General features: G+C 45.5%; 1 protein-coding gene across 4 annotated transcripts in view; it reads left to right on the plus strand.

Annotated features, from left to right (window-relative positions):
- NCOA1 (nuclear receptor coactivator 1) overlaps window positions 1–23,894 on the plus strand; it is a 1,171,950-nt gene that overhangs the window by 761,526 nt on the left and 386,530 nt on the right. For all 4 annotated transcript variants that reach the window (XM_044062390.1, XM_044062389.1, XM_044062386.1 and 1 more), the window contains exon 12: window positions 4,119–4,254. In XM_044062390.1, the coding sequence (XP_043918325.1) occupies window positions 4,119–4,254 (136 nt within the window). The remainder of the gene's footprint in view (window positions 1–4,118; window positions 4,255–23,894) is intronic.

Consider the following 23,894-nt stretch of genomic DNA (forward strand, 5'->3'; position numbering starts at 1 on the left):
CTAAGCAAGGGAGGCAGTAAGAGTGGAAATCCTTATGAGGTATTTGTTTCCCACAAGTTAAACAATTATTTACTTTATCTGACATCGGCTGAAGCAAGAAAGAGTCCCCAATGGGGTACTTAGCTTTTTCGAAGTCTTCGGTAGCTGAATCACAGGAGCTGGCCGACCGGCACTTGCGAACTGCTTCTGTTTCGGGCACCACACGGCAAGAAAGACTGAGGAAAATGGCGTCGGCTGATGCTTTTATACCCCAGACGCTCTGACGTCGGGGAAAGTGCGACATCAGCCGAGGCCAGACCCAGACTTTGGAATCCGGCCGACCGAAGGGCTGCCTGAGGCAGGACAACCCATATGTTATGACTGCAGATGCATACCTATCGGACATCTACATTTATGGTAGGTACAAAACTGTACTTTCCTTCTCCTCTATTAAAATCCATGCTTCAGCTGTTTCAGCTCACTACGACACAAATCCACCTTTATTTTCAAATCCTCTTCTAAGGCAGTTCCTCAGAGGGGCAAAAAACATTAGACCACCTAGAAGAGCCCCTACACCAACATGGGACCTCAACTTTGTTCTGGAAAAACTAATGCTACCTCCCTTTGAACCAGCTTTTTCTGCAGACCTTCATTTCCTATCCTGGAAGACTGCCCTGCTCCTGGCAATAACTTCTGCTAGGAGAGTCTCAGAATTACAGGCACTAATGGCAGTGGAACCTTTCCTCATTTTTCATCAAGACAGAGTTTCTCTACGAACTAATCCTTCCTTCATGTCTAAGGTGGTTTCCAGTGTAGCTTTAAATCAAGCCATCCACCTACCCACTTTCTTCCCCAATCCACAGAACAAAGGTAAGAGACTCCTGCATTCCTTGGACATTCACAGGCATCTTCGTTACTACTTGGATAAAACTAAGGCTTTCAGGAAAACTGACCAGCTCTTTGTTTCCTATGCTACAGCTTCTCAAGGGAGGTCCATATCCAAGCAAACCATTTCTAAATGGATAGGCCATTGCATACGATTCTGCTATACCCATCATGGGAAACCAGTTCCTCCTACCATTAGATCCCACTCTACCAGGGCAACAGCTACCTCTACAGCCTTTCTCAGAGGGGTTCCTACCAAGGAAATTTTAGAAGCTGCAACTTGGAGTTCTGTACACACCTTCACCAAACACTATCACTTACCTCTTTATTCTAAGTCCAGGGCAGGCTTCGCCACTGCAGTTCTGCAGAGCCTCATTGCCTCCACTAACCCTCTATGATGCCTCCACCCTACCTTAGCTTTGGGACTCAACCCATGTGTGATGACTGTAGCAGGGTAACACGATGAACATAGTACAGTTTTGTACCTACCATAAATGTAGATGTTCGAGTGTTCACCCTGCTGCAGTCCAGGTTACCCTCCCTTCATCCCCTCTGATCTACTGGCTAAATCTTTGCTATGCCTTTCTGATGTATTTGCTTATAGCTGAAGGGATTTTGTGTTTGTACAGTGTTCACACCTTTTGGTACTAATTTGGATCACCTTTTTGGGGCACCTGACATCTGTGGCAAGAAAAACTGAAGAAAATGGCATCTGTTGCAATATATGTACCCCTGGCGCACTGACGTCAGGGATGAGGCAACCGCAACCGACGTCGGGCCAAGACTTTGAAAATCCGGCTGACTGTGGGATCGCCTGACGACAGGATAACCCAAGTGTGATGACTGCAGCAGGGTGAACACTCGAACATCTACATTTATGGTAGGTACAAAACTGTACTTTTTCTCTCCATCATCCCCTTTTTGCTTCCCATGATTTTCTTCTTCCTCACTTCAGTTCAGACAACTGGGGAGGTTGTGCTGTCCACAGGAATTAGATCACTGATTAAAAAGAACTGAAGACAGCGCCAACAGACACCCTACTTATACCTTGACATTCCGACATCGATCTTTGGATGTCCGTCCGCTAAGGTTGATGCAAAGACTCTGGAAATTGGGCTGGTCATGGGCTTCTGCTTGGCAGAAAGACCCAAGAGTCAGTATTGCAACATTGATCTTCTTGAACATCTACAGTTATGTTAAGTGGGGCAAAGTTGTACTTTCTGATGTCGCTGCCTGCATTTGGTGATGGATTTGATTAACACACATTACACCTTTTGCTCCCAGTCTGACAGTACCTTCTGTCCATTAAAGAGACTTTGTAACCACAGGAGCACCTTTGGAGTATTCTCCCTCATCTTGTAGTATCAGTCAACCAGTTTAAAAATGCTTCTTTTCATTTAAAAGCCTAAAATACAGTTATAAAAAGAAGAGGGAAGTGTGGGTCATCATAAATACCTTTCTTTCCCCCCATTTTCTACATTTGGGTTGGGGTTCCATGTCAACTGTCGCCATCCCTCTATAAGTTCATTGCCACTCTCCTGCCTTCTTTGACAGTCATGCCTGACTGTTGCAAGTCTTGTGTCTCACAATCCATCTGTGTCTGCTAGATGCCCTCATTTCGTCTTGCCTTCTTCCTGTCTATCCAAAATTATCTTCACCAGATTGTCTTCTTTCCTGTATGTGTACCCAAATCACCATCATTTGTTCTCTTTGACCTTCTCTGCATTTGGAGCTACTTTACCTTTTGCTCTTATGACCTTACTTCATCTGTCTTAGTGTGCATCCTACCACTCATCTCCAGCACTTCATCTCCATCACATCAAACTTCCTCAACTGCTCTGCATTTACTGCTCAGGTATCTGTACCATACATTAGTATTGGTCGCACCACTGTTTTGTACACCTTACTTTTCAGCTTCTTTGGCATTCTTCTGTCATACGCTACCCATGCCATTCTTTGCCAATTGGCTGCAGCCTGTCTGATTCTGCCTTTGACCTTTTCATTCAGACATCCCTTCTCCATCCCTCCCAGATACTTGAAGATATTAACTGTTCCACTATTTTCCCATGTATCTCAATTTTCAACTTCCTCTGATTTCTCCTATTAGATGGCATTACAACTATCTTACTCAGTTTCATTCCATGTGCCTTCAGTTTTACATTCCATTCCCCTATCCTTTGCTGAATTTCTTGCTCAACGTCCGCCTGTAATGCCACATCATCTGCATACAGCAACCTTGTTGATTTGTTCCCTCCAACCTGTTTGCTGGTGTAGTCCATTACCAGTATGAGCAACAGTGGACTCGGAGATACACCCTGAAGCACACCTACTGTCACTGAGAAACCCCTCTGTGAGATTGAACACTGTTTGTACTTGAGTCATTGGGTCCTTATACATAGCCTGTACTAATTCTACCAATGTTTCTGGACTTTGAATCACCGCAGGACTGCCCAAATCCGTTTTCTTGGGACCTTGTCTTATGCTTTCTCCAAGTCTAAGAATGCTGATTTGGACTCTTTCCTCATATGTAGCGTCTTCTTATTGGATCATTTGAGCTGCATCGTGATCTAAATCGAACTACTCCTCTCTCATCTTACTTTCTACTACTGTGTCTTTTGGATGTTACTGATGAACATCATACTGTTTGGTGCATGGGGCATTTGCAGCAGTCTTCTGACACACTGCTGCATGACTATATTCTTTGTGTGTTACTTTTGAATTGTCTTTGCATTGGACCCAGTTTTCCATAGTTTATATTTTTAACTGTTGTGTATGTTTTGGTCAACTGTTAGGTTCATAGGTGTTTACTAGGCTAACAACCACAAGAACCTTTTTAAGCCTAGCCATGCATCCCAAATCTCTGTCAAGTTCTGGTACCTTAGATAAATGTAAGCAGGGGCTTGGGAGATAGTGGACATTGATCTTTTTTTCATGAATTAAGTGCTTCATCTATGGTATGTTTAGGTATGAATTATTCTAGCATATGTAAATTGGTAACCTCAGTAAGCTTGGACAGAAGTGTAATTTAACTTCAGCCATATTGTACTTCATATGTTACTGTTTCTGTCACTTTAGTGGCCTTTGGCTGTGGTCATGGTGGAACGAGTTGATTGGTTAATGAATAAGTAAATGTCATGCTTCTTGATGCTGTCTGTTAACAGGTGCCACACAGCATGCACTCTTTATTTTGTATTTGCTTTTCTGCCTTGTGTAGTTGTCTACTTTAATATATTTTCATTTGTTTTCCCAAAAAGGTTTACAAGAATTTAATCCAGAGGTTGGAGCAGATGTTGGAGACCAACAGTTTGGTCATTCCTTGATGGCACACCAATTGCCTTGGGCAGACACCATTGACACTGTAAACCAGGGAGCCATGATAAAACAGGAAGAGTAAGTATTTGCCTAGATTGAGCACATTGTAGGATTTGACAAATTTTGTGTTTTGACTTGAGGGTTGATGTTCATCGTGTTACCCTGCTGCAGTCATCACACTTGGGTTATCCTGTCGTCAGGTGGTCCCGCAATCGGCCGGAATTCCAAAGTCTTGGCCCGGCGTCGGTTGCTGTCGCTTTTTCCCTGACGTCAGTGCGCCAGGGGTATATATAATGCATCCGGTGCCATTTTCTTCAGTCTTTCTTGCCGCGCGGTGCCTGAAGCAGAAGCAGTTCGCAAGTGCCGGTCGGCCGACTCCTGAAATTTTCGAAGTCGAATTTCAGATCCGAAGTCTGCAATAAAGCTAAGTACCCTGTTGGGGAAACTTTTCTTGCCTCAGACCGATGTCAGAAAAAGTTAACAATTGTATTTCTTGTGGGAAGCAAATACCTCATAAGGATTTTCATTCTTACTGCATACCCTGCCTAGGGCCAGACCATGATGTCACTGGTTGTTTAATAAGCGTACTATAAAAAGACTCTTTGATTTTGCACAACACTACTTCGGTAGAAAATTTAACTACACTATGCCGTCGGAGCAACCGACTACCGGCATGCACAAAAAACGCAAGGATAAGGACAGGCAGCCTAGACCCAAGCCAAAATCCGAGGCCTCGGCTGGTCCGGTCTCCGGTTCACCGGTCTTCAGTGAGGCTCCGACTCAGCCCCTGACTACCGCAGATCTGGAACCCGAGACCGCTTCGGAACCTTTGGCGGAAAGTACTAGGCCGGCACAGCCATTTTGTTTAGCCCCTACCGACGACACTGCTGAAAAAGATGTCGGTGCTGCAGAAACACCTTCGGTTTCTGAAGGCGTCTTCAGACCGACGCTCACCATAAAAACATATCCTAAGACTAAGACTCCTATTAAACCTAAAAATACTGCACTTCAGTCTCCAGTTCAAGGCCCCATGCCTAAGAAACAGATGCTCTAAATGGCTGAAGATTTGATCTCTTTAATCAGGGGTTCCCAACCCCCACCCGACAAAAGGCCTAGACAAGAGGAAGATTATGCCTCCTGTGAACAAGTGTCCATTTCCTCAGGCTCCTCTGAGGACCAAGATTACTCCTTCTCCCCTTATGAAGATTCTGATGCTGAGGATTCTATTCCCTCAGCTTCTCCTCCTGAAGACTACCCCTTTGGGGAAACTTTACACACTATGAGGGAACATTTTCACTGGGAAGGTCAGGACTACTCTGACTCAAAGAAAAGGCTCAGAGAGTTTCTTTTACTCCCCCAGCATAGACCACTTGCCATCCCCCCAGTTTTAGCCATTGTGGATGATGTTTACTTAGAATCCAGTTTGAACCCAGATTCTCTGCCTCCTGCTCCGGCCAAACCTGACAGATACTATAGAGTGCCTGATTCCCACAAATTTCTTTATAAAAGCCCTGTTGCTGATCCAGAGACTCCCAGGGTCCCAAAGGGGCTACGGCTTCTATGGCAAAAAATCCTGTACCCTCTGAAAGGGACTCCAGAGCACTAGACAGGTGGGGGAAAAAGGTTTACACCTCAGCCACTCTAGCTATGAGGGCACTAAATTGCCAATTTCACATGTTAAAATATCAGCAATTTCTAATGTCTCAGTTAAAACAAAAAATGAGCACACTCCCTCAACCGTCTGAATTGAAAGAAATGCAGGATCTGTTACATGCAACTGAACAGGTGGCCAAACATAAACAAACAAGGGGGTACACGCTCCTACCCTCTATGCAGGCAAGCAATGACCTTGTGGAACACAGCTCTGGCTTACCAAGTTCAGTTACAAGCTCAATTCTTGCCAGGAAAAAAGAGCACATTGGCAGACGACCTCAGCAGAAACATCATGGATCCCCACGAGTGGAAACTGGATCCACAAGTATTTGCAATGATAACTCAAAAATGGGGCCTTCCAGACATAGACCTGTTTGCCAGTCCTCAACACTATCAACTAACAACATTTTGTACAAGGACACTTCACCATCATGCTTGGAAAGTGGACGCACTCTCATTCAGTTGGAAAAACCTGACAGTATATGCCTTCCCTCCATTGCCTCTCCTCACAAAGGTGCTTCTGAAAGTCAGAAAGGAGAGACCACGACTGATACTCATAGCCTCAGACTGGCCATGCCAGCACTGGTACCCACTATTGAGGAATATGGCCCAGGCCCCACCTTGGATTTTACCACAAATTGCCCATTTGCTCACACAGCAAATCAATCAGATTCTTCACAGCCAGCTCAAAACCTTAAATCTGGCTGCATGGCAAATCACCTAAGCATCCAGCCAGCTCCTGTTTCCCAAGCAGTTATGGATGTTATTCTGGAAGCTAGTAGGCCCAGCACCAGGAAGGCCTATTCGGACAAATGGAAAAGGTTTTGTGCCTGGAACCAGGCTAAGGGTCAAAACACACTTCAGCCTCACATGCCTCAGATTCTACAGTATTTAACTGAGATGTTGCACAAAGGACTTTCTTTTTCTTCCATTAAAATCCATGCATCAGCTATTTCAGCCCACTACAACACGGATCTACCTTTATTTTTGCATCCACTTCTAAGGCAGTTTCTCAGAGGGGCAAAAAACATTAGGCCCCCCAGGAGAGCACCTACACCAACATGGGACCTCAATTTTGTTCTGGAAAAACTTACGCTACCTTCCTTTGAACCAGCTTTCTCTGCAGATCTGCAGTTCCTATCATGGAAGACTGCCCTGCTGCTAGCAATAACTTCAGCTAGAAGAGTCTCAGAGCTGTAGGCACTAATGGCAGTGGAACCTTTCCTCATTTTCCATCAAGACAGAGTTTCTCTACAAACTAATCCTTCCTTCATGCCTAAGGTGGTTTCCAGTGTGGCTTTAAATCAAACCATCCACTTACCCACCTTCTTCCCAAATCCACAGAACAAAGGAGAAAGACTCCTGCATTCCTTGGACATTCACAGGCAACTTCGTTACTACTTGGATAAAACGAAGGCTTTCAGAAAATCTGACCAGCTGTTTGTATCCTATGCTACAGTTTCACAAGGGAAGGCTATATCAAAACAAACCATTTCTAAATGGATAGTACATTGCATTTGTTTTTGCTATACCCATCATGGAAAACCAGTTCCTGCAACCATTAGGCCCCACTCTACCAGGGCAACAGCTACATCTACAGCCTTCCTCAGGGGGGTTCCAACCAAGGAGATTTTGGAAGCTGCAATTTGGAGTTCAGTACACACCTTTACCAAACACTATCACTTACCACTTTACTCTAAGAATAGGGCTGGCTTCACCACTGCAGTTCTGCAGGGCCTTCTAACTTCCTCTAACCCTCTGTAACTCCTCCACCCATCCTTAGCTTTGGGATTCTACCCAAGTGTGATGACTGCAGCAGGGTAACACGATGAACATAGTACAGTTTTGTACCTACCATAAATGTAGATGTTCGAATGTACACCCTGCTGCAGTCCAGGTTACCCTCCCTCCATCCCCTCTGATCTAACTGACTAAATCTGTACAATACCTTCCTGTGTTTGTGCAAAAATTACTTAATTTGGTACTAATTACTGACCACCTTTCTGGGGGCACCTGACATCTGGGGCAAGAAAAACTGAAGAAAATGGCGTTGGATGCATTATAAATATACCCCTGGCGCACTGACGTCAGGGAAGAAGCGACAGCAACCGATGCCGGACCAAGACTTTGGAATTCCGGCTGACTGCGGGACCGTCTGACGACAGGATAACCCAAGTGTGATGACTGCAGCAGGGTGTACACTCGAACATCTACATTTATGGTAGGTACAAAACTGTACTTTCTTCCATCGCACAGCCCTAGAAATGCACAAGAAACAGTAATACTTCTTCATGGGAAGTGCCACTGAGTGCATTTTGTAACTCTTTCTCATGCAGCTGAGAAAGTGCAGCATTGCTTGCATGTCATCTGTCTCACTCTGTATGGTTGCATTCCATTGAGTACAGTTATATAACTCTTTTGATGCATCTTAAAATGGGCAGCATTGCTTATATTTCATGTTTCTCTGTTGGCTGCCTGTTTTTTTGCATTCTGTTGAGTCATTGTAGAGATGCTTTTGTTAGCATCTTATCACCTGAGCTAGGGGAAGATGTGCCTGTGCATTCCATGGAGTACAGTTATATAACTCTCTTGATGCATCTGAAAATGGGCAGCATTGCTTATATTTCATCTGTTTCTCTGTTGGCTGCCTGATGTCCTTCAAGAATGCAACTGCAGTCATAACATGTGGGTTGTCCTGCCTCAGGCAGCCCTCGGTCGGCCGGATTCCAAAGTCTGGGTCCGACGTCGGCTGATGTCGCATTTCTCTCCGACGTCAGAGCGGCTGGAGTATATAAGCATCAGCCGACGCCATTTTCTTCAGTCTTTCTTGCCGCGCGGTGCCCGAAGCAGAAGCAGTTCGCAAGTGCCGGTCGGTCAGCTCCTGTATTCTACGATACCGAAGTCATCAAAAAAGCTAAGTACCCCGTTGGGGACCTTTTCTTGCCTCAGCCGATGTCAGAAATTACTGAAAAAGTTAACAATTGTCTTTCTTGTGGTAAACAAATACCTCATAAGGATTTCCACTCTTACTGTCTCCCTTGCCTGGGCCCAGACCACGACGTCTCGGCCTGTGTAGCCTGTGCTCGCTTCAACAAGCGCACTCTCAGGCGCCGGGCGGAGTTCGCTGAAGTTTTTTCGGCGATAATTTTGCTTACACCATGCCGTCGGATCTTCCGACATCGCAAACTCCCAAAAAGCGAAAAGACCGGGACCGACATCCTCGGCCCGCGTCTACTACCAACTCCACGCCAAAACCTAGCGCGAGTGCTCCGGTTCCCTCTGAGACAGTCTCTCCACCGCTCCGAACTGAAGACACCGCATTACCGACGACTCCGATTCCAGACATTACTCCGCCAGTTATAGATTTTCCTCCTGATACCGAAACCGAGGAAATGCCCAAGACCATTGCTGTAGACAAGGTCACTCCTGCACGTGGAGCTGCCAGGCCCCCTATGGCCATGTCTATTAAGGCCTACACTAGGGCTAAGGCAGCCAGCAAAACTAAGCATATTACTTCTAAATCCTTACCTCAGCCGACTCCAGAGACACAAATTATGTCCATGGCTGCTGATTTAATTTCCATGATTAGAGGTTCACAGGCCCATCCTGAGAGAGGATCCCAGCCCCCTCCTGATAAAAGGCTCCGGGTTGAACCCTCTGACCCTACTCCTTCAGATGAAGATTCTGAGGGCTCTGTCCACTCTGATAGCCAGGAAGAGCTCTTTCAGACCTATGAGGACTCGGATGCAGAAGATTCCATCCCCTCGGCCTCCCCTCCTGAGGATATTTCTTTTGGGGAAGTTCTGCACACCATGAGGGAACATTTCAAGTGGCAAGGTCAGGAATATTCTGATTGTAGGAAACGCCTTAGGACTTTCCTTAAGAAGCCTCAGCACAGGCCCTTAGCTATTCCTCCTGTACTTGATGTTCTGGATGATTTGTATTCTGACTCTAGTGCTACCCCTGATTCGCTTCCTCCTGCTCCAGCCAAGCCAGACAGGTATTACAGGGTCCCAGAAACTCATTCCCATTTATTCAGGGCCCATTCTGCTGACTTAGAAACTATTTCACAGGGGCCTAAAGGAGTTTCAGCCTCCACCTCAGAAAATCCTTTGCCCTCCAACAGGGAAGCTAGGTCATTAGAGAGATGGGGCAAAAAGGTTTACACATCCACTACCTTATCTATGAGAGCTTTAAATTGCCTTTTTCATATGTTACAATATCAGAATTATCTGTTAGAAGATTTACAAAAAACATTAGCCACTCCTGATCCTTTAGACAGGAAGACTTTGCAGGAAGCTGTACATAACACTCAGCAAGTAAGCAATCACTTCCTGCAGTGTGGATATGATGCACTGGAAGCTTCATGTAGGGCAGCTATGACAGGGGCAGTCATTCGTAGACATGCTTGGTTAAAAGATCAACCTCTACCAGATCATGTAAAAGCAAAACTTCTGGATGCACCTTTGGAAAAGAACAAGCTTTTTGGTGCAAATGCTAAGGATGTGTTAAAGACCATCGAAGAAAAAGCAAAATCATTTCGGACAGTGAAAGATTTCCTCCAGGTTCAACCCCCCAGATTCAGTAGGAATTGGCCTTCAAAAAACTGGTCCTTTCCTAATCCAGAAAAGTTTCAAAGGGGTAAGAACAGACGTGGCCGAGGAAGAGGCCAATACAGAGGCCCTTACAGGGGATGACAATGGCAGCCAGGGAACCAAAGAAGTGACGCAGGGGTTTCACCTGCCCCACAACCACAATCTCAATGACTTTCCTCTACTACCGCCTACCAGGGAACAACTAGAAGCTCCCTTGGGCGGGAAGTTATCTCTGTTTGCAGAAAACTGGCACAGACTGACAAAGGACAAATGGATTTTGGACATTATAGACCTAGGGTACAGGTTTCATTTTCATACCTTACCAAGAAAACAAGGCATGCCAAACCTACCACAAAATCAGAGGGCAGAGGCTATCAAGCAAATCACTCTGCTGACTCAGATGAAAGCAATAGAAAGAGTCCCACAACAAGAACAAGACCAGGGGTTTTACTGTTCCTTGTTCCAAGAAAAGAATCTCAATGGAGACCAATACTGGACTTGTCCGCATTAAACACCTTTCTCATAGTACCAAAGTTCAAAATGCTGACCTTACAGCAACTCCTTCCCATGCTGGGCAAGGGGTTGTGGCTGAATACTCTGGACCTCAAGGAGGCATACCTGCATGTCCCTATCAGACACAGTTGCAGAAGATACCTCAGATTTCTTGCAGGGCCAGAGCATTATCAATTCTCAGCATTGCCATTTGGCTTATCTACTGCACCCAGAGTATTCACAAAATGCCTGGCTTCAGTAATTGCTCATTGCAGGCTCCAGGGGATACAAATTTACCCGTACCTGGACGACTGCCTCATACAAGCGGACGACAAATTGATGTTGACAAAAAACCTGGATTATGTCATACGATTACTTCAAGCTCTGGGATACACAGTCAACTTCCAAAAGTCAAGACTGGAGCCATCCCAGCAAATAATCTTCTTAGGAGCCAAAATAGACACAGCCTCTCAGATGGCTTACCTGACAGAAGACAAGCAAGAGAAGTTAACTCATTATTTCAAATGTTTAGCAAATCTCACCCAAATGACTGCAAGGAGATTCCTGCAGGCCTTGGGTTACATGGCATCCTGCATTCTCCTGGTTCCATTTGCAAGACTACACATGAGAAAGCTTCAATGGTACCTAAAAAGCATTTGGTCTCAACACAGCAACAACTTGGAGACAATCATACCACTCATTCCATGCTTACAAAAGGAATTCCTATGGTGGGCCTCGGTGAGCCAGGCAAACACAGGTATGTCATTCAAAAAACCACAGATAACACAGACCATGACTACAGACGCCTCAGACCTTGGATGGGGGGCGCACATGGAAGGCAGGTGTATACAAGGACAATGGTCTCCAAAGGAAACACATCTGCATATAAACCAAAAGGAAATGCTGGCAGTAATGCATGCCATCGAGGCCTTTCAACACCAGCTCCAGCAAGGCCATTTACTGATACGGACAGACAACACCACTGTGATGTGGTACATAAACAAGCAAGGGGGCACCCACTCTTACCCCCTTTGCAGACTGACAGTGCAGCTTTGGGAGAAATCACTGAGCCTAAACATCCAGTTACAATCCCAGTTTGTTCCAGGAAAAGACAATGTGTTGGCGGACAGCCTAAGCAGGAATTTCACAGATCCACACGAGTGGAGGTTACATCCGAAGGCCTTCAGACAACTCACTTCGACATGGAGCAAGCCAGAAGTGGACCTATTTGCCTCTCACCTCAACCATCTTCTACCAAAATTCTGCACAAGGACATACCATCCAAAAGCTTGGAAAATAGATGCCCTCTCATTCAAATGGAACTCCCTAGCAATCTATGCATTCCCACCTCTGCCTCTGATGACCTCAGTATTACTAAAGATCAAAGCAGAGAAACCCAAGGGAATCATAATAGCTCCGGACTGGCCAAGACAACACTGGTACCCACTACTACGGAGGTGGACCCTTCCCCATTGGCCTCTACTTTTGACAACACAATTTCGAAACACTGCATCCAAATCTTCAGACACTGCAGCTAACAGCCTGGGAGATCCCGTAAATAAATTCAGCTTTTCTCTCTCCAAGGAAGTTCAGCGGATACTAACAGAGGCTCGAAGACCATCCACCAGAAAGGTTTACTTAGCAAAGTGGAAAAGATTCAGCAATTGGAACACCAGCAAGGGACATGATGCATCATTGTTGAACATCCCACTCATCTTGGAATATTTGGCAGATATGTTAAAGAACAGCCTCTCATATTCTTCCATAAAGATACATGCATCTGCTATTTCAGCTAGGTACAACACTGATCCTCCTGTTTTTTCTCACCCTTTACTAAGGCAATTCCTCAGGGGAATCAAGAACATTAAGCCACCAAGAAAGGCCCCAGTGCCAGCCTGGGACCTCAATTTTGTTCTAGAAAAACTGACTCTACCTCCATTTGAGCCAGCAGCTTCAGTTGACTTGCAATTTCTCTCTTGGAAGACAGCTTTCCTGTTGGCAATTACATCAGCAAGAAGGGTTTCGGAGCTACAGGCCCTAATGGCAATACCACCCTTTATTATTTTTCACAGAGACAGAGTTTCATTAAGGACCGACCCTACTTTCATGCCAAAGGTGGTATCTAGGGATGTTCTTCGTTTTCCATTGCTGCAGTCCTTACTATTGGGTATAGTCCGCGTCCAGTCGGCCCGAATACCAGAGTATAAGGCTGACGTCGGTCAGGGCGCATTAGACTGACGTCAGTACGTCAGGGTACTAATGCGCATGACCGACGTCATATCCCCAGTCTTTTTTGCCGCATGGTCCGATGCAGAAGCAGTTTTGCGAGTGCAGGTTGGCGTACTGAAATATTTCAAACCGGAGTTTCAGACCGAAACAGAGTTGGCTAAGTACCCGTTGGAACATTTTGGTTTTTCTTGCCTCAGTATTTTACGGATGTCAGAAAAGTGAATAACTGTATTTCTTGTGGGAAACAGATACCTCATAGGGATTACCATACCTTGTGTATACCTTGTTTAGGGCCTGAGCACGACGTTGTTGGTTGCCGCTCTTGTGCTAGGTTTAACAAACGCACTATTAAGAGGAGGTTAGACTGTGCCAGGTTAGTGTTTGGGAAGCGTTGCAATTATAAAATGCCGCCGGATGCTCCGGCGCTGGCCCAAGAAGCGCAAGGACAAAACAGTGAAGCCTAGGGTTGATGAACCGGCAGTCCCGGACGTCGGTTCTTTAGAAGGCTCAGTGGAGCCAGAGGTTTTGCCAGGAGTTTCCATGGAGTCTCAGGCAGAAACTTTACTGTTACAGGATGTGCCTTCTCAGGAGGTAGGCCAGGCTGAGGGGCTTCTCAGGTAACTGTTCTTCCCTCTCTTCCCAAGGTAGTTAGAGCCTCTCCTTCTGTTGCCAAAACTTCTTTGAGAGGTAGGCCTAGTTCAGCTTCAGTGGGGGCTTCTCCTAGCATTTCGGGTTCTGTACCTAAGAAACATATGCTTAAAATGGCAGAAGATTTGATTACTATGATTAGAGGTTCTATGCCCCGCCTGATAAGAGGCCTAGGGTGGAACCGAGTTTGATAGTTTTGAACAGTGTTCAGAGGCTTCAGAGTCTTCTGCGGAAGACTTGCAGGAGTATCCTACTTATTCTGATTCTGATGTGGATGATTCCACTCCTACAGCTTCTCCTCCTGAGGATTTCTCATTTTCAGAGACTCTGCATTCCATGAGGGAGCACTTTAAATGGGAAGGCCAGGATTACTCTGATTCCAGGAAAAGGCTTAGGGAATTCTTGTTTTGCCCCAGCATAGGCCCTTAGCTATTCCTCCTGTGTTGAATGTGGTGGAAGATGTTTTGCAGAGGCTTCCCTGAATCCTGACTCTTTGCCTCCTGCTCCTGTTAAGCCTGATAGGTATTATAGGGTGCCCAAGCTCATAAGTATTTGTTTAAGAGTCCTAGGGCGACCCAGAAACTATTTCTCAAGGGCCTAAAGGTGTTAAGGCTTCTGTGGTTAAAAATCCTGTTCCCACTGATAAAGAGGCAAGGGCCTTGGATAGGTGGGGAAAGAAAGTGTATACTTCTTCCACTCTAGCCATGAGAGCGTTGAATTGTCAGTTTCACATGCTAAAATATCAGAATTATCTCCTTTCACAATTAAAATCTAAGGTGGATGCTTTGGCGGAAGGTATTGAGTGTAAAGAGTTGCTGGACTTGGTTCATGTGTCTGAGCAAGTGGGTAAGCATTCTTTGCAATGTGGTTTTGATGCTGTACAGGCCTCCTCGAGGGTGGCTGCTACTAGTTCTGTTCTTCGCAGGCATGCCTGGTTGAAGGATCAGAATTTAGCTGAGCATGTTAAGACAAGGATTTTGGATGCTCCTTTACAGTCTGATGTGTTGTTTGGATCGCCTGTGGAAGCAGTTTTAAAGAAAATGGAGGACAAAGCTAAGTCTATGCAAACTGTTAAAGATTTTTGCAGGTGCAGCCACCAAGTTTAGTAGAAATTGGCCTGCTAAGGGGTGGACATATCCTGCTTATGATTCCCAGTCTAGGGGTAGGTCTAGACGTGGTAGGGGCAGGGCTCAAGGTTCTTTTAGGCCTAGAACAGGAGTTCACCTGCTCAGACTTCTGGTGAGGGCAGGGGTCAGTCCTTTCGTAAACAGACCCAATGACCTGTCTTTTCAGCTGCCAGTAGATTCTCGTCTGGCAGCTCCTTTGGGAGGAAGACTGTCTCTTTTCAAAGAAAATTGGGATTTAATTACTCAAGACAAATGGGTGTTGGATATCATTCACCACGGTTACAGATTTTATTTCCATACAATGCCCCCTTTCAAAGGCATGCCAGACGTTCCTCCTCCACAAAGAAAGGAGGCTCACAAGCAAGTTTCTCAGTTACTCAAGATGGGGGCCATTCAGCCAGTCCCTGTATCAGAAAGGGGCCTAGGATTTTATTCTCGCCCCGTGGAGACCAATTTTGGATTTATCTCTCCTCAACACTTTTCTGGACATTCCCAAGTTCAAGATGTTGACGTTACAACAGCTTTTACCTCTGCTGGGCAAAGATCACTGGATGGTAACTTTAGATCTCAAGGAAGCTTACCTTCATGTGCCTATAAGGCTAAGTTGCAGGAAGTATCTGCGGTTTCGAGCTGGAAATTCTCATTATCAGTTCTCTGCATTGCCCTTTGGCTTATCTACTGCGCCCAGAGTATTCACAAAGGTTCTGGCTCCAGTGATAGCTTACTTCAGGCTTCAAGGAATTCAAATCTATCCTTACTTGGACGACTGCCTGATTCTGGCTCAAGAAAAGGAAGACCTTCTACAGCATCTGGAATATGTTATAGCAGTGCTAAGATGCCTAGGGTATTCTGTGAATGAAATAAAGTCCAGTCTAGTACCCTCTCAAGACATGTGCTTTCTGGGTGTGAGACTGAATACAGCAGCCCAGATGGCCTTTTAACCCCGGACAAACAAAAGAGTCTGTCACTTTACTTCCATCAACTATCTCATCAGTCCGTGCTGACTGCAAGGACAGTCCTTCAAGCATTAGGGTTCATGGCATCTTGTATTCTGGTGCTTCCCAATGCCAAACTGCATATGAGGAAGCTACAGTGGTATGTCAGAAATGTATGGTCACAGCACTGCCAGGGTTTGGACACTGTCATTCAAATAATACCTTGCCTTCAAAAAGAATTCTTGTGGTGGGCTCAGGAATGTCACCTAAACAAGGGACTCTCTGTGACCCGGCCAGAGGCAAGTCAGATTTTAACGACAGATGCCTCGGACATTGCTTGGGGAGCTCATCTAAATGGAAAGTGGATACAAGACAAGTGGCCTGCCAGACTACAGCATCTACATATCAACATGAAGGAGATGTTAGCAGTCCAGTTTGCATTAATGGCTTTCAAGGAGTTACTTCTTCCAGGGCAGGTGTTGATTCTAACAGACAACACAACTGTCATGTGGTACATCAACAAGCAAGGGGGAACACATTCTTATCCTCTATGCAGGCAAGCAATGATTTTATGGGAGACTGCTAAGCTTGCAACTAACTCTTCAGGCAAGGTTTCTGCCAGGAGCACAGAACTCCTTAGCAGATGTGTTAAGCAGACAAATCATGGATCCCCACGAGTGGAAACTGGATCTTCATGTATTTCAGAAATTGACAGTGTCATGGGGAACTCCAGACATAGATCTGTTCGCTTCTCCACTAAACCACCAGCTGCCAAAGTATTGCACAAAGGGGTTTCATCACACAGCTTGGAAAGTGGATGCTCTGTCTTTCAGTTGGAAAACCTTCATGTGTATGCCTTTCCACCTCTGCCTCTTCTTCCAAAGGTACTATTAAAGGTCAGACAAGACAGGCCAAGGATGATTTTGATAGCTCCAGATTGGCCTCGGCAACACTGGTACCCACTACTACGGAGTCTGGTAAAGAAGCCTCCATGGCCTTTACCTCTGATTCCTCATCTGTTATCTCAGAAGGACGGTCATCTGCTCAATGTCAAGCTTCACTCTCTTCATCTAACAGCCTGGCATATTCTGTGTTGAAACACAGCAGGTCTCAACTTCCTCAACAAGTTTTAAATGTGATTATGGAAGCTAGAAGACCTAGTACAAGGAGAGTGTCGAGAAAAATGGAAGAGATTTTTATTTTGGAGTACAGCAAAGAATTTGGAGATTTCTGAGCCTAATTTGAGTGTGGCTCTTCAATATCTTACTGAGTTATTGGACAAAGGTTTGTCCTTCTCTTCCATTAAGATTCATGCTGCAGCAATTTCAGCTCACTATGATTGTGACCCACCTTTGTTTTCGCATCCTTTGTTCAAGCAGTTTCTTAGAGGGGCAAAGAATATAAGACCCCCGTAGAGCTCCTACTCCTGCTTGGGATCTCAATTTTGTGTTGGAAAAACTTACTCTACAACCTTTTGAGCCTGCAGCTACTGCTGAATTGAAATACTTGTCATGGAAGACTGCTTTTCTGTTGGCTATTACTTCTGCAAGAAGGGTGTCTGAGTTGCAGGCCCTTATGGCAGTAGAGCCCTTTTTGATTTTCCATAAGGATAGGGTATCATTACGCACTAATCCTTCCTTTATGCCTAAGGTGGTTTCTAGTGTGGCTTTAAACCAAACTATTCATTTGCCTACGTTTTATGCAGACCCTCAAAATAAAGGGGAAAAGATTTTGCACACTTTAGATGTACACAGGCAATTGCGTTATTATTTAAGCAGGACTAAGGATTTTAGGCAGTCTCAGCAGTTGTTTGTTTCTTTTGCTTTGAGTTCACAGGGCAAGCCTGTGTCAAAACAAACTATTTCTAGGTGGATTGGCTTTTGCATTGCATTTTGTTATTCCCATCATGGCAAGGAGATTCCAGCTGGGATTAGGCCTCATTCCACTAGGGCTACTGCCACTTCAACAGCATTTCTAAGGGGTGGCAACTAAGGATATTTTGGAAGCAGCTACTTGGAGTTCAGTGCATACTTTCTCTAAGCATTATCACCTTCCTATCTACTCTAAGTCTAGGGCTGGTTTTGCCACAGCTGTTTTGCAAGGCATGTTGTCAGCTCCTACTTCTTTATGATTTGCCAGCCTCCTTACCTCTGCTTTGGGATTCTACCCAATAGTAAGGACTGCAGCAATGGAAAACGAAGAACATAGTACAGTTTTGTACCTACCATAAATGTAGATGTTCGAGGATTCCATTGCTGCAGTCCAATTTACCCTCCCTCCTTCCCCTCTGTGTTTAGGGGTGGTTGTGTAGGTGAGTTTACATGCTTATATTTTTGTATATATTCTTGTATATATTGTACATGTTTTGGTGCAGGTATTTTGGGACTTGTCTTTTAGGGTCTTCTGACATCTGGGGCAAGAAAAGACTGAGGATATGACGCCGGTCATGCGCATTAGTACCCTGACGTACTGACGTCAGTCTAATGCGCCCTGACCGACGTCAGCCTTATACTCTGGTATTCGGGCCGACTGGACGCGGACTATACCCAATAGTAAGGACTGCAGCAATGGAATCCTCGAACATCTACATTTATGGTAGGTACAAAACTGTACTTTTCTTTAAATCAAGCAATTCATCTGCCTGCTTTCTTCCCCAATCCTGAGAACAAGGGGGAAAGACTGTTGCATACCTTGGACATACACAGACAACTTTGTTACTACCTGGACAGAACCAAGGTCAGTAGGAAGTCTGAACAATTTTTTGTAGCTTACGCCCCTGCAGTCCAAGGAAAAGCAATTTCAAAACAGACTATTTCAAAATGGATTGGACATTGCATCAGATTCTGTTATTCCTTTCATGGAAAGGCTGTTCCAGCCAATGTCAGACCACATTCCACCAGAGCTACAGCCACCTCTACAGCATTCTTAAGAGGGGTGCCTACTAAGGACATTCTAGAAGCTGCTACATGGAGCTCCGTGCATACATTCTCCAAACACTACAATCTCCCTCTATACTCCAGATCCAGAGCAGGCTTTGCTTCGCAGTCCTGCAGGGTTTGATTGCCACACCATCTTTTCCTAGAGCATTCCTCCTCCCCAGCTAAGCTATGGTATTCTACCCACATGTTATGACTGCAGTTGCATTCTTGAAGGACATAGTACAGTTTTGTACCTACCATAAATGTAGATGTCCGATAGACATGCAACTGCAGTCGGATTTTCCCACCCTCCATACCCCTCTATGCCTAGGGTCCACTCCTATCCCTGTTTCTCTTAGCTGGGGATATCTATTATGGTGTATTTGTTTTATTGCTCATTTATTTGTTTGGAATCCTGTTTTTGTCTTCCAATTTGATTACAGCCTTCCTTGGAGGGCACCTGGCATCTGGGGCAAGAAACACTGAAGAAAATGGCGTCGGCTGATGCTTATATACTCCAGCCGCTCTGACGTCGGAGAGAAATGCGACATCAGCCGACGTCGGACCCAGACTTTGGAATCCGGCCGACCGAGGGCTGCCTGAGTCAGGACAACCCACATGTTATGACTGCAGTTGCATGTCTATCGGACATCTACATTTATGGTAGGTACAAAACTGTACTTTTTTTGCATTCTGTTGAGTCATTGTAGAGATACTTTTGTTAGCATCTTATCACCTGAGCTAGGGGAAGATGTGCCTGTGTAACCCATCTATGCCATCACACTTAGCCCTTTTAAGAATATTGTCCTACCCCACGCCAAGCTGGTACTAGAGTCTTCTCCCACCATTATTTATCCATTGCTCTCATTTGCATCCTGTTCCCTTTAGGTTTACCCTTTTTTCCATGATGGATTGCACTCTGTTTCAACAGCACTTTTCCTTTTTATCTCCAGTTCAGTTGGGTTGGATATTTGAATATGGTACAAAGAGATGATATCCATGGCTTTGTGCATAAGTTACTTGACTACTTGCTCATTAGAAATAAGCACACAAATCAACACATTTACTAGTGGCTATTTTCATGGATTGTGCTGTTTAAGTACTTGGGATCAACAGTTCAGAGTAATGGTGAATGTGGAAGAGAGGTGAAGAAGACAATACAGGCAGGATGGAGTGGGTGGAGACGAGTGTCAGGAGTGATTTTTGCCAGACTAGTACCAGTAAGAGTGAAATGGAAGGTCTACAGGAGGGTAGTGAGACCAGCTATGTTATAAGGATTGGAGACAGTGGCATTGACAATAAGGCAGGAGTCAGAGCTTGACGTGAAAGAGTTGAAGATGTTAAGATTTGCACTGGATGTGACGAGGATGGACAGGATTAGGAATAAGTATATTAGAGGGTCAGCCCAGGTTGGAAGGTTTGGAGACAAAGCCAGAGAGGCAAGATTACGTTGGTTTGGACATGTGCTGAGGAGGGATGCAGAGTATATTGGGAAAAAGATGCTAAGGATGAAGCTACCAGGTAACAGGAAAAGAGGAAGGCCTAAGATAAGGTTTATGGATGTGGTGAGAGTGGACATGCAGGCGGTTGGTGTGACAGAGCAAAATGCAGAGGACAGGAAGAAATGGAAACAGTTGATCTGCTGTGGTGACCCCTAACGGGAGCAGCTGAAAGAAGAAGCAGCAGAAGTGCTTTTGTCACAGGTTTTGGGAAATTGTTCTTGTACATTAAAGGATGTGGGGTCCAGTCTCATTGATAAATGTGTTGCTTGGTAGTGGAGCATTTCAATACCTAATTTATAAATTCATTTTTATTCAAAATAGGGACATGTAATTTAGGTTAGCTGCATAGCAGAGTATGTCCTCATCAATAACTTTCATTGCCCTTTGAGATTGTCTCATTGACTTGTTTTTGCATTAGGTTTCATTGTTTTTCCCCAAAATGTGGCTGTGTTATCCACTGTATGATTTTAAACTTCCTGATGGTCATGTGGCCTTTGGATTTCTTTGTTCCTTTCCAGACACCGTAACAATTGGGATTGTTGCCTTGGTGCCAATATACTTGTAATGAGAGACCGTGCAACTCTTCATAAGTTCATATTCCACCCCTGTTCCATAATACCTTGCTCTGAAGGGAAATCAACAGATCTTATTGTATCTATTGAAGCTCAATGAAGTTTCCAAATGAGCTTGAGCCTTAGGAATTTTTTTCAGCATCTTCATGCAAATAAGTGTATGAAACCTTTTCCTCCTCTTTATATCTGGTCATTGTTCTTATATTTAGTCGTTAAAGCTGCTGTAGTACTTTCTAATATTTTTACTACAGTAAAAAAGAAGTTATGTACTCACCATAACGTTCCATCTGAGTAGATACTTCATTTGTCTGCAACCTGTGGGTGTCGGATCCGACCGCTTTCCAAGCTCCAAGATCCGAGCTCCTAGCTCCTCCCCCCTACCCATAATCCCCTACTACCAACCACATTACCTCAGATCGTTTTTTTTGCCTCACCAACTTGAGACAGAAACCAACTCCAAATGATCAGAAAAATTCCCGACAGGTTCGGGGGATGGCAGGGGGGGTCGGTTGCAGACAAATGAAGTATCTACTCAGATGGAACGTTATGGTGAGTACATAACTTCTTTATCTGAAGTAGTTACTTCATTTGATCTGCAACCTGTGGGACAGAGTCCCCAGCTAACCTATAAGAACCTGGGTGGTCCTTACGGAAGGATATTCCGAAGCACCGCGAAGCCAAAAGAAGCCATACTCCTGGAAATCATATCCAGCTTGTAATGAGAAATGAACGTATGAGATGAGGACCAGGTAGCTGCTGAACAAATGTCGTCTACTGGAACCCTAGACCAAAAGGCTGTTGAGGTAGCTACAGATCTTGTGGAATGAGCACGGACGCCAACCGGAGCTGGCTTACCAGACGAAGTGTATCCCAGTATAATGCACTGACAGATCCAATTTGCTACAGTCACTTTAGCAATTGCCTTGCCCATGGCTGACTTTGCATAAGAAACAAACAACTGGTCCGACTTGCGAAACTCTCTAGTCCTGTGCAAGTAAAAACGCAGTTGTCTGTGTACATCCAATTTGTGCAACGTGTATTCACCTTTGTTGTGAAAATTTGGGAAAAATACAGGAAGATTTATTGATTGATTAATATTTGATTCTGTAGCCACCTTAGGCAAGAAAGACGGATTAGTCCTGAGGGACACTCTATCCTTGTGAAAGATAAGGTACAGAAGTTTGATACACAGAGCTTGTAATTCTGAAACCCTCTTGGCTGAAGTAATAGCCACCAAGAAAGCCGTTTTCCAAGATAAGAACTTCAACGGAACCGAGTCCGCAGGCTCGAAAGGTGGTCTCGTCAAGGCTTGCAAGACCAGAGTGAGATCCCACGGGGGAACCACAGTCTTTACAGGTGGTTTCAAAAGAAAAACGCCTCTTAAGAATGTTTTGCACAACTTTATAGATGCTAAGGAGCCTATGCCGTCCCCCACATGAAAATGGGAGATGGCCGCCAACTGCACCTTGACCGTGGAGGCACTTGCTCCCTGCCTAAAAAGCAGGGAAAGGAAGTCCAGAATAGTCAGAATAGGGACAGTAAATGGGTCCAAGTCTTTGTCTTTGGCCCAGATGGAAAAACGTTTCCATTTACTGTTGTAAAGTTTTCTGGTAGACTGTTTATGAGCCGCCACCAGAATGGCCTTAACGGAAGATGAGATACCGGGAGTCCTAGCCATTAATGGAACTGGATCAACCAAGCAACAAGTTTGAGATTGACCAGGTTTGGGGGGTGGCATCTCGCTGGATGTGAGATTAGGTCTGGACTGGGATCCAGAATCCATGGAGGAGCCATACTGTGAGACCACAGAAAGGGGAACCAGATCTGTCGAGGCCAGAATGGGGCTATGAGGATAACTCTGCTCCCCAACCAACAGGCTTTATGGATGAATTTCATCATGAGTGGGAGGGGGGGATAAGCATAAAGGAGTCCTGGAGGCCAAGCATGGACTAGAGCGTCTCTGGGGGGTCTCCCCTCTGGGGGGGACTATCGCGAAGTACTCGATGCATTTTGTGTTTAAAGGAGAAGCGAAAAGATCGCAGCGAGGCTGACCCCATTTGTGGAAGATCTGCTTCGCAACAGACGGATTCAGAGACCACTCGTATGGAGTGAGGAGCACTCGACTTAGCTTGTCCGCTAATATGTTGGACCGTCCCGGAATGTGTGTTGCTATCAGAAAGCGGTTGGTGGAAATCACCCATTCCCACACTCTCATGGCTTCTCGACACAGGGGATAAGATCTGGTCCCTCCTTGTTTGTTTATGTACCAGACTACTGATATGTTGTCCGTCTGGATTGCAATAGTCCCCAGGGGAAGAAGGTCGTGGAGAGCTTGCAACGCCAAAAGCACCGCCCTCATCTCTAGGATATTGATATGCAGTGCGGTCTCTAGGGAAGTCCACGTGCCTTGAACGGATCTGCCTGAACAGTGCCCCCCCACCCGAGGCGAGAAGCGTCCGTGGTCAACGTGGCTTCGACCGGGGGGATCACAAAGGGCCTCCCTTCTCTGAGTTCCTGTGCCTGTAACCACCACAGAAGGGAGTCCCTGTGCCTGTAACCACCACAGAAGGGAGTCCCTGCACACCCTGCTCAGGGGTATTGACGTGCTTAACGGGTGGATCGACAGGGACCATTGGACTTGAAGGGTCCATTGTAATATGCGCATTCGCAGACGGGCATGAAGAGAGAGACCGATCGCTGCTGTCATAGACCCCAGTGCCCTCAGGACTAACTCCGCCGGAGGAGCAGGGCTCCGAAGAAGGGCTAACACCTGATACGACAAGCTGTTCAGCCTGACTGACGTTAGAACAACTCGGGAGATTCGTGTATCTAGCCTGGCCCCTATGAATTCTAGGGCTTGAGTGGGGCACAGGCAGGATTTCTGCTCGTTCACTGAGATGCCTAGGTTGTGGGCCAGAGACAGAGCATAATCTCTCGCCACACAGAGCTGATGCCTGTTGGTCGCGGTGAGGAGCCAGTCGTCTAGGTAGGGGAAGACCTGAATGCCCTGGAGTCTCAGGTGGGCTGCAACCAGTGCCATGACCTTG

Source organism: Protopterus annectens, chromosome 2.part1 (genome assembly GCF_019279795.1).
Source record: "Protopterus annectens isolate FY-2018-M chromosome 2.part1, PAN1.0, whole genome shotgun sequence".
Lineage (NCBI taxonomy): Eukaryota > Metazoa > Chordata > Ceratodontiformes > Protopteridae > Protopterus > Protopterus annectens.